We start from the raw sequence: 13,180 nt of genomic DNA on the forward strand, positions 1-13,180 counted from the left end.
GCAAACCCGCACTGAACTCCCACTCTTGGTCCCGGAAGGGTCCCCCGAGAGGCCACGGACGGCAACAGGAGAGCCACCTCGGGCAGGGGCTGCCGACTCCACGGACAAGGCCCCAGTGCAGTGGGTGTGGCCCGGGCTCTCCCGCCCCGGGGAGTGGGGGGGGGACATATGGAAGGGCCCCTGGCAGGCCGGGCCCCCCAGCTTGACTCCTCCCTCCCCAGACGAGCTCCTGTACAGAGCACGGCCTGCCCTTAACCCAAAGCAGGCCCCGGTCACACAGCCGGGAGCTGGGGGCCCAAGCCTGCCTGCCCCATCCTCCAGGGCAGCTGAAGGCCCATGAAGCCACAGTCCCCACTCGGGCCTCTGTCCCCGACAGCAGGACTATCTGGGCCTCCGTTTCTGCTGTTCAAAATCCCGGCAGGAAGAGAAACGCTTTTACCCGGGGAACTTCTCGGGACGCCAACGACGTGCTGAGAGAGACGGGGTTCTGAGCCGGAAGCCCCAGCTGCCGCCCCGGTGAGCCTCCCCCACCCCGGCCCCGCTCCTCCGCCCGCGGGCAGGAAAGCAGGCCCAACCCACGCGGTTATCGTGGGGACCGGGGGCATCGTGCACGAGGCACACGCACGCACGGGCAACGAGGGAGCCGCTGATGGCACCGGCCGACACACTTACGCTTGTCGTTCATGAACCTCCGGCAGAACTCCTGGAAAGTGCCCCGGTAGCTCATGGTCCGCAGGGAGCGGTGGAATTGGTAGTAGGACACCACCAGGTCCTTGGGGTTCCGAGCCATGTAGATGACCTGTGGCGGGAGGGAGGGACGGCTCGGTCGCTGCTCCTCGGAGCCACCGCACAGACGCCCCCCCCCCCGCCCAAGATCAGCCCCGCTCCAGCCCGGGACACCCTCCCCCTGCAACGGCATCTGTGTTACATTTCCGTCCTGCACCATGACTCCAAAGGGACTGGAGGACAGAACCAGGCCGGTCCGGACACTGCTGATGAGAATCAGAAGCGTCACGAACCGAGCACGCCGAGAAAGTGAGGAAAGCCAGAGACCGTGAACGCGGCCGTGGGTCCTCGGCCTCACGGGACCAAGGCTGGACCCAGGCTGGTCAAGCCCACGTTCCGCTGCGAGGAAAAGCCTAAATTAGAACCACGGATAAAACGCTAGGGACAGGAGCTCAAAGCTGGCCTCCAGCGCGTCATAGCACGCCTGGGCCTCTGGGAACTCAGGACTGGGACCTGAGCCCTACGGGACGGTCTCTGCTCGCTGGAGGCCCCGCCAGGGAGTGGGGGCAGGAGGGTTACCTTAGAATCGCCGTTGTGGAGATCGGAGGGCAGGAAGCGGTAGGGGAGGTGACTCTTGATGAGGCGAGGCGACGTCAGCTCCTGCAGAGGGTCAGAGGGAACAGCGTTCAGAGGACACATGGCTGCTCGCCCGCCACAGGACCAGCAGCGCACCTGACCAACTTCTCACCCGACATCTGGCCCCCCTCCAGACCGGACGAGACGTGGTCCCTGTCCTCGGGCACCCACAGTGTGAGCCAAGCTATCATGGGCACAGGGGTCTGCTCAGAGGGCCTGCCCGGGCCGTGAAGGGCAGAGAGGAAGCGGGAGGCTGAGGTGCCCAGGGGCGCCTGCTGGACCAATCACATCAGCGTCGGGCCTTCCTGCTGCTCCCGGAATGTGCCAGGCCCACGCTCCCTGCTGCCCGTCCCGGCGTGCCCGCGTGGCTCCTCTCTTGGGACCTTACTCGGCCATCCCCCAGAGGCGCCTGCCGTCCTGTGTGCTGTCCCACCTTGTGCCCTGTACGGTGCCCTGTACGGTATCGCCAGTAAACCCCAGGTTCTTGCTCTTCCTCCCCTGCTGGTCTCCCTCGCTAGAATGCAAATTCTCGGAGGGTCACAACAGCCTTGTCCGTTTTGTCCTCGGCTACACGCCAGGGTCAAAGTCAGGGCCCCGCAGGTGGTGGGCACGGCGCTACAGAAGGGCTCCACGGAGGAGTCGACACGGGTTGGATCCACGTGGCCAACACCGGGGTGCAGACGCCCCGGGGCAGCTGCGTGAGCACCGGAGGCCGGGGTGCAGGCAGAGACCGGCTCCCACAGGACTCTGGACTTTACTCGGAGAGCAGTGAGAGGTGGGCGGGGCGCACCCTCGGAGCTGTATTTCAGAATGCTCGTCTAGAGGGAGAACGGATGGGCAGTCCACGCAGGAACCGTGGTCTGGGCTGAGAGGTGACGGACAGGAAGGGAGGCTCCATCGGAGCACTAGGATGGACTGGACTTCGGGCTACCTCCTCCAGTCCCCCGACAGGCGGGGTGAGCCACGCTGGGGAGCCCCCTTCCTAACTCGAAGTCACCCATGACACCCACCGCTCCAACCTCACCGTCACTGCCTACCTCGGGCTCGGGCCTCAGTCTGTCCTGGCTGTCCCCTCTCCCCCCCAGCCATGGGCCCCCTGAGCCCCTCAGGAGCAACTGTCACTCGGGGACCCCAGGGAGCCCCAGGGCCTGGGTGCTGCTGGCCCAGAGAGTACCTTGATGATGTCCAGGCCCGGCTGTGGGTACTCCAGGACCGGGAGCTGCTCATCGATGTTCATCAAGCCGATCTCATCAGGGTCGGCCCCCTGGCTCACCAAGTAGACCACCTCCTGCAGCAAGCTGGTGCCTGGAGGGAGAGGAGCCCAGGGAGCGGTGCTCAGAGGAAGCCCGAGGGCCAGCCCTGCTCCCCAGGCCGCACCTGCTGCCCAAGACCACACATGTGGCCACCAAGGGCAGAGCCCCGGTGAGCAGGACGCCCAGGAACAGGCAGGACAGGCAAGCAAGAGCGCCAGCACGGACGGGGTAACCCCTGGGAGAAAGGTGGCTCCGGGTGCCTCTTCCGGCCCCCGTGTGCGGACCCCAGTCTGCACAGGCTCTCAGCTCCGGGGCCCCGGCGAGCCCAAGGCTATCCCATCACGATCCCACCTGACCTCTCAGAAGAAACAAACACAGCGGGCCGGTGCCTCTCAAGACCGTGGTCGTCTTACTCTGGCGGAATCGGCCTGCTGCCCGTTCCCCATCCCCCCACCCTGCAACGCTGACTGCCGAGAGCACTGCCTCACACCCCTGTCTGCACTCCCCAGAGGGCCTCATGCCGTCCCCCCACCAAAGCCAGCCCCACACGCACCCCCACGCCCGTCTGTCAACCCAGGAACACCCGCCGCCCGTCGCCTCCCCGGGACAGGTGGCCCCGCAGCAGACGGCCAGCCCGCCTGCGGCCCCTGCTCGGGCCTCTGCGCCCCTCAGGTTCTGCCACCAAGGTGAGTGAAGAGCTGGCCCTTCGCCCCCGGGGGCACCTCCAGAGCCCCCATCGCTCTCTGCTTCGGCCCCACTCACCTGGGCTGGCTCCCACTCTCCCCCTGCTCAACAAAGGAGAACGACCATTCCAGCCTGGATGTCAGACGACACCCCCCCCCCACCGCCAAGGCCCTCCGGGGGGGCCTCCCATCTCCTCGGGGTAAAGTCTTCCCCATGGCCTGCAGGCCTGCCCTCGGCACTCTGTGCCCCCCCACCCCCTCTCTCGGTCCACTGAGCTCCTACTGGCCTCCTGGCAGGTCGGAGCGTGCCAAGCCCACCCCACTGTCTGCACCTGCAAGGCGCCTGCCTGCAGCCCCCTCCTCCCTCCCGCAGGTCCTCCGGGGGTGAGGGCTCCCTGACCGGCCACGTCTAACACTCCCACCTGGCCCCCATCCCCATGCCGCGCCACGACCCGAGACAGTCTGTGCGTTCCTTTAAGGGCCCCCCTCCCCCCCACCATAAAGACACAGGAGCTTTGCTGCACCAGGAGAGCCGGCACCTGGCCGTGCTGAATTCACATCTTCTGAAGGGACGGACAAATGCTGGCTGCTGAGTGATCAGAAGAGGACAGCTTGGTCAAGGAAGACTTCCCAGAGGAAGCAGCTTCGGAGAAAAGGCACCGAAGAAAACAGCGCGGTGGCTTTTTAAATTCACACAGAAGTAACTTTACCTCTTAACCCACAGGATCCTCCCACCAACCCGAAAGGGGGGGACCATCACCCCCACCTCCAGATGAGGAACCTGAGGCCAAACCGTGCCCCGGGTCACGCAGCCGGTGTGTGGCATCCACCCCATTCCTCCTGGTGAGGCCTGTTCACCCGACAGCCCAGGGCACCTGCACCGGGGAGTCCACGCCCGTAGAAATCAGTGTGGGCAGAGTTCCCAAAACGGGCCTCTCCCAGTGACATCTTCAGGACCCATTTTTAGTGCCTCCACAGGCCAGGGCCCGGACAGACGTTCTCCGCACGTTAACACTGACTAATCAGTCCCCGAAGCCCCATCCCTGCCTCCGTAAATACCGACTCGGGAAGGCTGGCCACCTCGGAGCCGGAGGAGGCCCTGCACCTGCCTCCCCGCTGGCCTGTCCCCAGGGGCCCCTCCAGCCCCTCCTCGTCCACCTCCCGGTCAAGCAACTGGCCCTGGCCTTTCCTAGGCCTCAGCACCAGCTACGGGGGGCCATGCTGCGCGCCTCCCGGCACATAGGACACGGTCAGCGGGCAGACCCTGGCCTCTCCGGGGCCAGAGCCAGCTGGCAAGAGGGGACGGAACGGTCACAGGAAACCCCAGCTAGAGAAGACGGCAACGACGACACTGGCCAGTCACACGTGGTTCCAGACACCCCTAAGCCCCTTCCCGAAGACCAAACTCAAGGACCCTCCACAAGGGTCCGGCCGGGCACAGTGGCACACATGCCTCTCCCTGCTGCCCGTCCTCTCCATGTCCACTGCCACCGCCGGAGGTCCCACGACCCAGCAGGGCCCCGGACGTCAGCAGGAGCCCAGCAGGCCCCTCCACCCACTTTCCCGGCCACCACGGCCGCAGTGACCCTTCCACCTGCCGTGTCCCCGTGGCTCTCGGCTCCTGGGGAGCGGCCCCCCTGGGCCCTTCTCCTCCCTCTACCCCCTGGCACTCCGGGCTGTGGCCAGGCCTTCCAGCCCCCCCCCCCCCCCCCCCCCAGAGCTCAGCACCCTCGTGGCCCCAGCTTCACCAGGCTGCCCTTCTGCCTGACCAGCCTAGACTTGGTCTTCATTTGGGCCACTGGTCCTAGAAGCCTTCTTGGACACCCCTATCTCATCTGCAGCCCTCCCCCAACCCCACAGCACCCTGTCCCTCTGTCCTACTACACCTGGTGCGACCAGCGGTCTTGCGAGGACAGAGAACACGTCTTAGTTATGTATTAATCTCTACGGCCGCCGTGGCTTCAAACGACAGTTACCGTCCCGTGACTCCGGAGGTCAGAAGGCCAACACAGGCCTTGCTGGGCTCAAATCAGGACGTCGGCGCTCCCCCTGTCCAGCTGGAGCCACACTGCTTAACCCCACCTCCTGCCTCCTCTGCCAGGCATCCCTGTGCACACACGGAGCTCCCTCAGATAATCCAGAACAATCTCCCACCCGAAGGGCAGCTCTGGCAACCTCCGTCCTCTCCCTCCACGTAAGGCGAAATACCCACAGGTTCGCGGATTAGGACGTGGACACTTCGGGGGTCGTTACTCCACCGACCACACTCCCATCACACTCCTAACACGGCTCCCGACACAGGCGAGGTGCTGAGTAAGCACACGGGCCTGGACGACGGAACGAAGCCGCCCTAAAGTCGCCCCCACCCACCTGGGAAACGGGACTGGTCTTCACCCACACATCCTCCAGGCCCAGGTGGGCTCTCCCCTGAGACCCTCCCGGCCTGGGCACCCCAGCTCGGAGCGCCTTCCCCGCTCTGGGACACCCCCTCAGTGGAGCCACGTGTCTCCCACAAGGGATTAGCCCACAGTCCTCACTTGGGATCTGGTGGTGGCCACCCGAGGGCTATTCCCCCACATGTCCCTCTATTCATTCAAGAAGCCTGCCCGGAGAGCCGGCCCAGGGAGTCCCTGCCCCTCCCCCCTGGAAAAACACGGCAACACCCCTCTCTTCTTCACGGGATGGTCAGGGTCAGGGCCACAAGGTGACCTCCTCCAGGCCAGAGAACCTCAAGGCAAATGAAGATCTCTCCGAGCTCCCAGCACCACGACAGGCTCCACTCACCAGGGCCACTCACACACGAGGACACTGCACGGCCTCCTGCCCACCCAGGCCACCCTCGTCCCGACAAGGGACACAAGCTGTCAGGCCCCTCTTGTCGAAACCACGCCCTGGGCGACAGCTACAGCTCACTCCTGCACCAATAAGGCCACAGAATCCCCCCCTCCACCACCGTGGCCTCCGAGCACGCCCAGCAGACACGAGGGCTAAGCCAGCCCTGTTGAAGCCCAGCCTGTAGCCTGCAGGGAAATGGGGGAGAAGACACTGCTCCGCTCCGGCAGCCACCGGGCCAAAATGGACGAGCGCAGGCAGGGGTGGGGTGGGGCCTCGGCACCCCCAACCATCCTCCTGTGGTCTGAGGCCTGTGAGGGAGGTGAGCACGGGAGGAGCCCCGTAGCAGGGGCAGGCTGACGGCCAGCAGATCCAAGGTGAGGCAGAGGAGAGCCAGGCTTCCAGACCAGACACCCGGGAGGGCCGGTCGGGCGGCGTGGCCTTCCCGGGGAGTGACACGAGCCACACGCTTCCCAACAGCTCCATTTTCGAGTCAACTGGATGCGATCCTTTCCAGAAGCGCTTCTGCTGATCCCAGCCAAAACGCAGCTCGCACGGCGGAGGTGCACTCTGACGCTGGACCTCTGGGGCCAGACCCCTAGGAAGTGTCTGGCATTGTGGGCGGGACTCCCCAGGAATCGAGGGCCCTCCTGCCACAACGCGGGGGGTGGAGCCCATCAAAATTCCCACCCAAACTCTGGGGACAGAAGGCACCGGCACTCTGGTGAGAACCAATCGGGCCTGGGCCCCAAACCACCGGGGCCTTCTTTTATTGTCACTTTTATCACTTCCGAAGGTCAGACACACACGGGTCTAAAAAGTCACAGGACACCGGAAGACGAGTAACAGAAAACCCAGCTCTCCTCCCGGCCCCAGTCCCACCGAGAGCAAACCCTCGGCTGGTTCTTTTACCCTCAAACGTCCAATGTGCTTAGACAGTTCTCTCACGATCTGTGTGATTTCCAGGGTCTACTGATTTTCGACGGATGAAGACAGGCCGTGGCCAAGTTCACTCACAAGCTTCCCTCCTCCCAGTGTGGCCGCAGCATGATTTTCGGTCTTCCCTAGAGTTTAACTGAGTGTTTTGCTCGACATACACCGTATCATGGTCACACTGACCTTCTTACACAGGACGTCACTTTCCCAGAGTAAATCACTGCCTTTGCTTGCTTGCTTCGCTTTCCCCGTAGCCATTGGTGGTTCTTTCCGGGACTCTGCGGCAAGCCCTCTGGGACGCTCTCAGTCCTGCCAATTCCGCTGCCCCCTCCACTCTCCACGAGCGTCCTCCCGGATCTCCTCGGGCCGGTGCGCCTCGTCCTTAATCCGCATGCCCTCACTGCGGTCTTCCCACGCACTGGCTGAGCCCGCCTCCGGCTGCTGCCTGAGTTGGGGACGGAGCAGGACAAGCATCCGTGCCCACCTTGCTCATGACCGGAAGCCTGGCTGCGCACAGAATTCCGGGCTGGAGGGCGTTTGCCCCAGACGTGCGACAGACGGCACGGTGAGAACGCTGAGTTCCTGGGTCCCACGCCTTTGAACGTGGCCTGTCCTGCCTCTGGAGGCTAAGGCCTCCTCTTCCTGCTGAGACTCCACAGGGCCTCCAGCCTTTCACCCACTCCTTGTATCAGACACTCGGGGGCTCTCCAGCTCATGCCCTCTAGCTCTGGACATCCCAGTTTCCATAGTCTTCTCTCTTACGTACTCTGTTCTCTTTCTGGAACTCCAAGATCTTTCCTTTTTTTTTTTTTTTTTTGGTTTATTTATTTTGAGAGACATAGAGCGTGAGAAGAGAGGCAGAGAGAGAGAGGGAGAGAGAGAGAGAGAGAGAGAGAGAGAGAGAGAGAGAATCCCAAGCAGGCTCCACGCTGTCAGTGTGGAGCCCAACATGGGGTTTGAACCCACAAATCATGAGACCATGACCTGAAGCAAAATCAAGAGTCGGATGCTTAACCGACTGAGCCACCCAGGCACCCCTGACAACTTCCAATTTTCTTATTTTTTGCTCCTATTTGCCATCATTTTGCAAGAAATTTTCTTCTACTTCCCGGGCTACTTCCTCCGCTTGAGCATCCAAAGCTCACAACTGAGTTTTCAAAATCTCAGCTTCCCGAGAGCCCCTTAGTGACCTGTCCCTGCTCCCTCCCGGTGCCGTCGCTTTCTTCCGGGAAGGCTCACCTGTCTCCGCTCTCCAGGGTGGCTCTGGAGGGTCACGATGCGGGTGGGGCTCTGCTGTTTCAGGTTTTCTACTGCTCTATACATCGCCCTGGATTCCTCCAAGCTCCTTTTTCTGCTGTTGGTTTTTACAGGTCTCTGTCCTTCGTTCTGGAGACTTGAAGACCCGGTGAGCCCGAGTCCAACGGCAGGTAAGAATGATCCAGACGCAGCCATGAGGGGGGCAGGGCCTGCTGATGGGGATTCCTGTGTCTGCGGCGGCAGCCCCACCCGGGGGCTCTCCCAGCTGAGCACATGCAGATTCTCACAGTCACCTGTGGGGTCAATGTCTCCAGAGGAGATGCCTCTACTCTCTGTCCCGGGGGGACCACCTGCATGCCGGGAGCCAAGCAGGGGTGGGGGCGGGGAACCTCCATTTCAAGGGCGTGGCTTTCACGGGACCCTCGTTTCCCATAGGGCACCGCAGCCCAGCCTACGCTGTGCTCGGCGTGCCCACATCCACAGCCTCTCCGATCAAGTTCCCCCAAGAAACACATCTCTGCAACAGCCTCCCGCCGTCTATCCCCCCATCGTGGCTGCCACCCTCTGAGGGGTGCACCCCACGGCCGGAGCCCTGCAGCCGGAGCCCTGCGGCTGGAACCGGTTTGTGCACCCGCGGCCCTCCCGGTGCCGGCACTTGGGCTCTCCCGCCAGCTAAGCCAGCAGACGACACTCAACCACCGCACCCGATCACTGGGAATCCGCGGGCACCTGCGACCCCAGGTCTACTCCTTGGTCTGCGGTCTACCCCGTGTCTACCCCGGGATCGACACGCAGCGAGGTCGTAAGAGGAAGCAGAGGAGAGCACGTGCGTTCAACCCACCCCCCCTCTGTCAAATGCGCCCCGGGTGTCCTGGAGCCGGGAGCATCGACACATTACAGTGGGACCCGTCCAGAAACAGCAAGAGCCCAGCGTCCGAAGCCGCGCCTCGCGGAGCTGGCCCAGGTGACCCAGGACCCGGGGCTCCCGCGGGCCCCTCGCCAGCCGTCGGACCCGCTCTCCTGACAGAGGCTGACGTGGCCTCCAGGTCCTCGCTTGGAAAGCACCTGTCCCCATCCGGGAGGTTTCACATACGCCCCGTCGGCTCTCGGGAGATGACAGGCGCAGGCCAGTCCCAAGCCGGCAACCGGGAGGGGAACAGAGGCGAGAAGCCCGCAGCGGCTCACGTGGGCACCCAGCAGTCACCTCTGTGACAGCAACGGCCGTGCTCAGCGTCCCAGGCGCTGTCGCAGCAACTCAGCCCCGTCCTCGGTGGATTCGCACAAGCCCCCAGGTGGCTTCTGTCATCACACCTCACACACAAAGAGCCAGCTCGGAGGTGAACTGGCCAAGGCCACAGACACGACACCGTGAGCCCAGAACCCAAAACTGCGACTCTGGAGCCGAGAGCTTCTTCACGTGCACCACACGCACACACGTACACACCACACCACACCCAGGAACACACACAGTGCACACACCCCACGTCCCAACATTCACACGCATCACACACACACACACAAATGACACACACACACACACCCCCACTCTTACCGAGCAAGCGGGCAGCAAGACCAAGGCCTCGAGCCACACGTTCTCACTGGCAGGCTACGGCTCGAACCCTCAACCCCAGTACAGCAAGGACGGACCGAGGCTGAGGCAGAGGGAGGGAGGGGCCGGGACGCCTCCCCAGCCAGCACTGCAGGAGCTCAGCTTCTAGGCCCACTGAGCCCACCAGGCAGAGCATGTGGCTCTTCCCCGAGAGAGAGGCCCTGTCGCCAGGAGGGCCCAGGAAAGTCAGGAGAGGCTCCACTAAAAAAGCAGCATTTGGGGCGCCTGGGGGGCTCAGTCGGTTGAGCGTTCGACTCTGGCTCAGGTCATGATCTCACAGTCCGTGGGTTCGAGCCCCGCGTCGGGCTCTGTGCTGACAGCTCGGAAGCTGGAGCCTGTTTCCGATTCTGCGTCTCCCTCTCTCTCTGACCCTCCCCGGCTCACGCTCTGTCTCTCTCAAAAATAATAAACATTAAAACAAATTTTTTTTTAAAAGCAGCATCTGACACAGGAGCCTCAGGACAGGACAAGCCAGTGAGCTGCAGGGTGGCCGCGGCATACAGTAGAGGGAACGCTGCTCCCCACCGGGCCCCCAGGTCCCAACCACACTCCTCGCCACGTGGGTTCACAGCCCCTCCTGGAAGAAGGGGACGCTGGGCTGGGCACAGCCAGGAGACCGGCCACGGCCCAGGCGGGAAGGCAAAGCCGCACGACCCCGCGTGCTTCCGCTTGCCCTTTTGTGCTTTGCTCCATCACCGAGAGGGACAGTCCCTGGACGAGGGAAGAGACCCCCACAGCAGAGCTGCCCAGCCAAGCCCAGCCTCAGCCTCCTGTTGACCCGCAGACACATGGCGGGTTGGGCCAAGATCCGTGACAACAGACACAGAGTCGTTTCAAGGCACGAGTCCAGACGGGCTCTTACGCAGCAACCGGCACAGAACGTTCCAGGTGGAGCTGACACGAAAGAGGGGACAAAGAAAACAGCGGCTAATAAAGTGCGAGGCCCGAGCACGGCGCCACAGGCACGTCAGCACGTTCAGTCCCCTCCCAAAAGCCCCTCGAAACAGAGCGCGTCACCTCCACCCGAAACAGCAGGACACTTAGAAGGGTGAGGGCCTCGCCCCCAAGACTCGGGCCCAGGTGTTGGTAACCCGCCCCTCCCCCAGCAGACCCTCTCAGTGTCCGGGCCACCCGCCTCAACCACCCTGAACGTCACCTGCAGCCCGAGTGGACCGCCTGCTTCTCGCTCGGCCACTGGAGGAGCAGGCCAGGAAGCGCCAGGAGCCAAGGCCCTGGGCGCCCTCACCCGCTGAGGGACAGGAGCTGTGGCAGGTGAGCGCCGGCCTCCTGTCCCTCGAGGGAGCCCCCTGAGCCCTACCCACACCGTCTCTGGAGCTCCCGGCAGGCAGAGCCCCAGCACCCGCAAGAGTACCAGGCCTCAGAGTACCTCCTCCCCTCCCCTCCTGTGACCACCTCGCCCCACCCCTCCACTCCAGCCCTTGCTTCGGGCTCTCCAGGGCCCAGATACGCCCGCTCACGTGCTGGCCTCACCCCCTCCCACGGGAGAGGCAAACCGGCCAAAGGCAAGGCCACACGGGCACTGGCTTCCAGAGGCCGTGTCTGAAATCCCAGCTCGGCCGCTTCCTAACACACGATGCTGAGCCAGAATGAGCCCCTCTCGGTCTGTCTCCCCACCTGGAAGGCGAAGATCACCATGCGGGTTAAATGCCATCGCCTGGCTACCGAAGGCGTCAGCGGTGGTGACCGTGGGGCTGACCGTGGTGGTGGAGGAGGTTAACCTACGCAACACGCGCCCCCGGGGACTGACCCGGCCAGAGCCACGCCCGCTGCTGCCAGCACCCGGGCCAGCTTCTCCTCGGGCCTCGGTTCCTCACCCGCAAGAGGGCCCCCTGCCCGGCGAAGCAGTGAGGACGGCAACGCCACAGACGCGGGGCGTGCTCGCACCTCCTGGTCTGCTCGGGGCTTGAGAAAGACAGACACGGCCACCACCCAGTCTGCTGCCTGGCCGCTCCGGGGCAGGGGCCCAGGGGAACCTGGCTCATTCCAGGCTGAGCTGGGCCTCACGAGAGCTACCGGTGAGCCACGGAACACACACAACGCCCAAGCCGGGGTCTCTGGCTTTCTAGCGGAAATGACTTCGGCTTTCTAGCGGAAATGACTTCAGCTTCCGGAAAACTCCAGTCCGTAGGGAAACTTCCACCTCCCAACGGCCCGGCCCTCTGCTTGCCTTAACGCGCTGCGGAAGCCCATGCTGGGTCCCCTCGCTCCCTGCTGACGGCAGAGGACCGTGCTGTACTGCACACTGTCTGACATTCCAGAAGCTGTAGGCAGGCCCACTGCCTCACCCGACTTTCAAGGTACCGGGAAGCAGGGCCACCTCCCCCAGGGTGCAGGGAGCCGGAAAATGTGTGGCTCCCACACTGACAAGGAAAGGCTGCGTGAACGAGACCCCCAGCTGAGTCCAAGGCCGCCAGAGCCGAAACCCCAGAAAGACAGGCCCTCCGGAGAGTCAGAAGAGAAGCAAGGCGCCACGCAAGTGGGAAAGAAAAATTTAGGTAAAACTTTCACAAATTGTGGTGCATCGTAGGCTTGGGGAGCCGGACACAGGAGAGGGCTGGCACCAAACGGACTCACCTCTGCAGACCTACGCAGGTGCACCTAAGACAGACGGGATGGCAGCCCAGAGACACTTCCTCAGTGCTGGGGCTGCGGACAAAGGGAAAACGCTGCCAGGATCCTTTTCCCTCTAGGGAAAAATGCCTTCAGACACGGGGGGCAGAAGAGCAAACCCTGCTGTCCCAAGGGCCCTGGTGAAGAACCAATATGGCTTTAGAATGGGTGAAAGCTGCCCTTGGGGAGGGGCAGATACCATTCCTGGGCTCTATCAGAGACCCCTAAATGCTGGAAGAGAGGTGTAAGATTTTCCTGTACAAGATCCACCATCAAGGCAGAGTTGGCCGCCACTGGGGTGGGGGTTGGGGGGGTGCAGGATCACTGGGAGAGCCCTAGGAAACCCAGGAGCTCAGAGATGCCTGAGGCAGAAGCTCTAAGGTACAGCTGGGCCAGACAACAGAGGGCCTCCCCGTGGAAACCTTTCCTCTCTAAGCCAGTGAATCAGAGCCACAAGTAACCAGTCTACCCCCGGAGGAGGAACAAGGATGTGCGGAGAGACCCTTCCAAGGCTCCGACCCAAAGGTGAAAGTGGGCCAGGAACGGTGAGGAAAGGTCCTTTGGAAACTCAGCCCCCATGCTAAGCACAAGGCGATGCTACAGGAATTAAAACCAGT

At 63.2% G+C, this 13,180-nt stretch overlaps 1 protein-coding gene across 2 annotated transcripts in view; it reads right to left on the bottom strand.

Annotated features, from left to right (window-relative positions):
• Nucleotides 1–13,180, bottom strand: part of SULT4A1 (sulfotransferase family 4A member 1) — a 33,813-nt gene that overhangs the window by 14,350 nt on the left and 6,283 nt on the right. For both annotated transcript variants that reach the window (XR_006708730.1, XM_045463472.1), the window contains exons 2-4: nt 2,537–2,667; nt 1,306–1,386; nt 673–799 (exon numbers count right to left, since the gene is read on the bottom strand). Coding sequence is in view for 1 of the 2 variants with exons in the window: in XM_045463472.1 (XP_045319428.1) it covers nt 673–799; nt 1,306–1,386; nt 2,537–2,667 (339 nt within the window). In the remaining variant the exon portion in view is untranslated. The remainder of the gene's footprint in view (nt 1–672; nt 800–1,305; nt 1,387–2,536; nt 2,668–13,180) is intronic.

The sequence above is a fragment of the Leopardus geoffroyi genome, chromosome B4 (genome assembly GCF_018350155.1).
Source record: "Leopardus geoffroyi isolate Oge1 chromosome B4, O.geoffroyi_Oge1_pat1.0, whole genome shotgun sequence".
Taxonomy (NCBI): Eukaryota; Metazoa; Chordata; class Mammalia; order Carnivora; family Felidae; genus Leopardus; species Leopardus geoffroyi.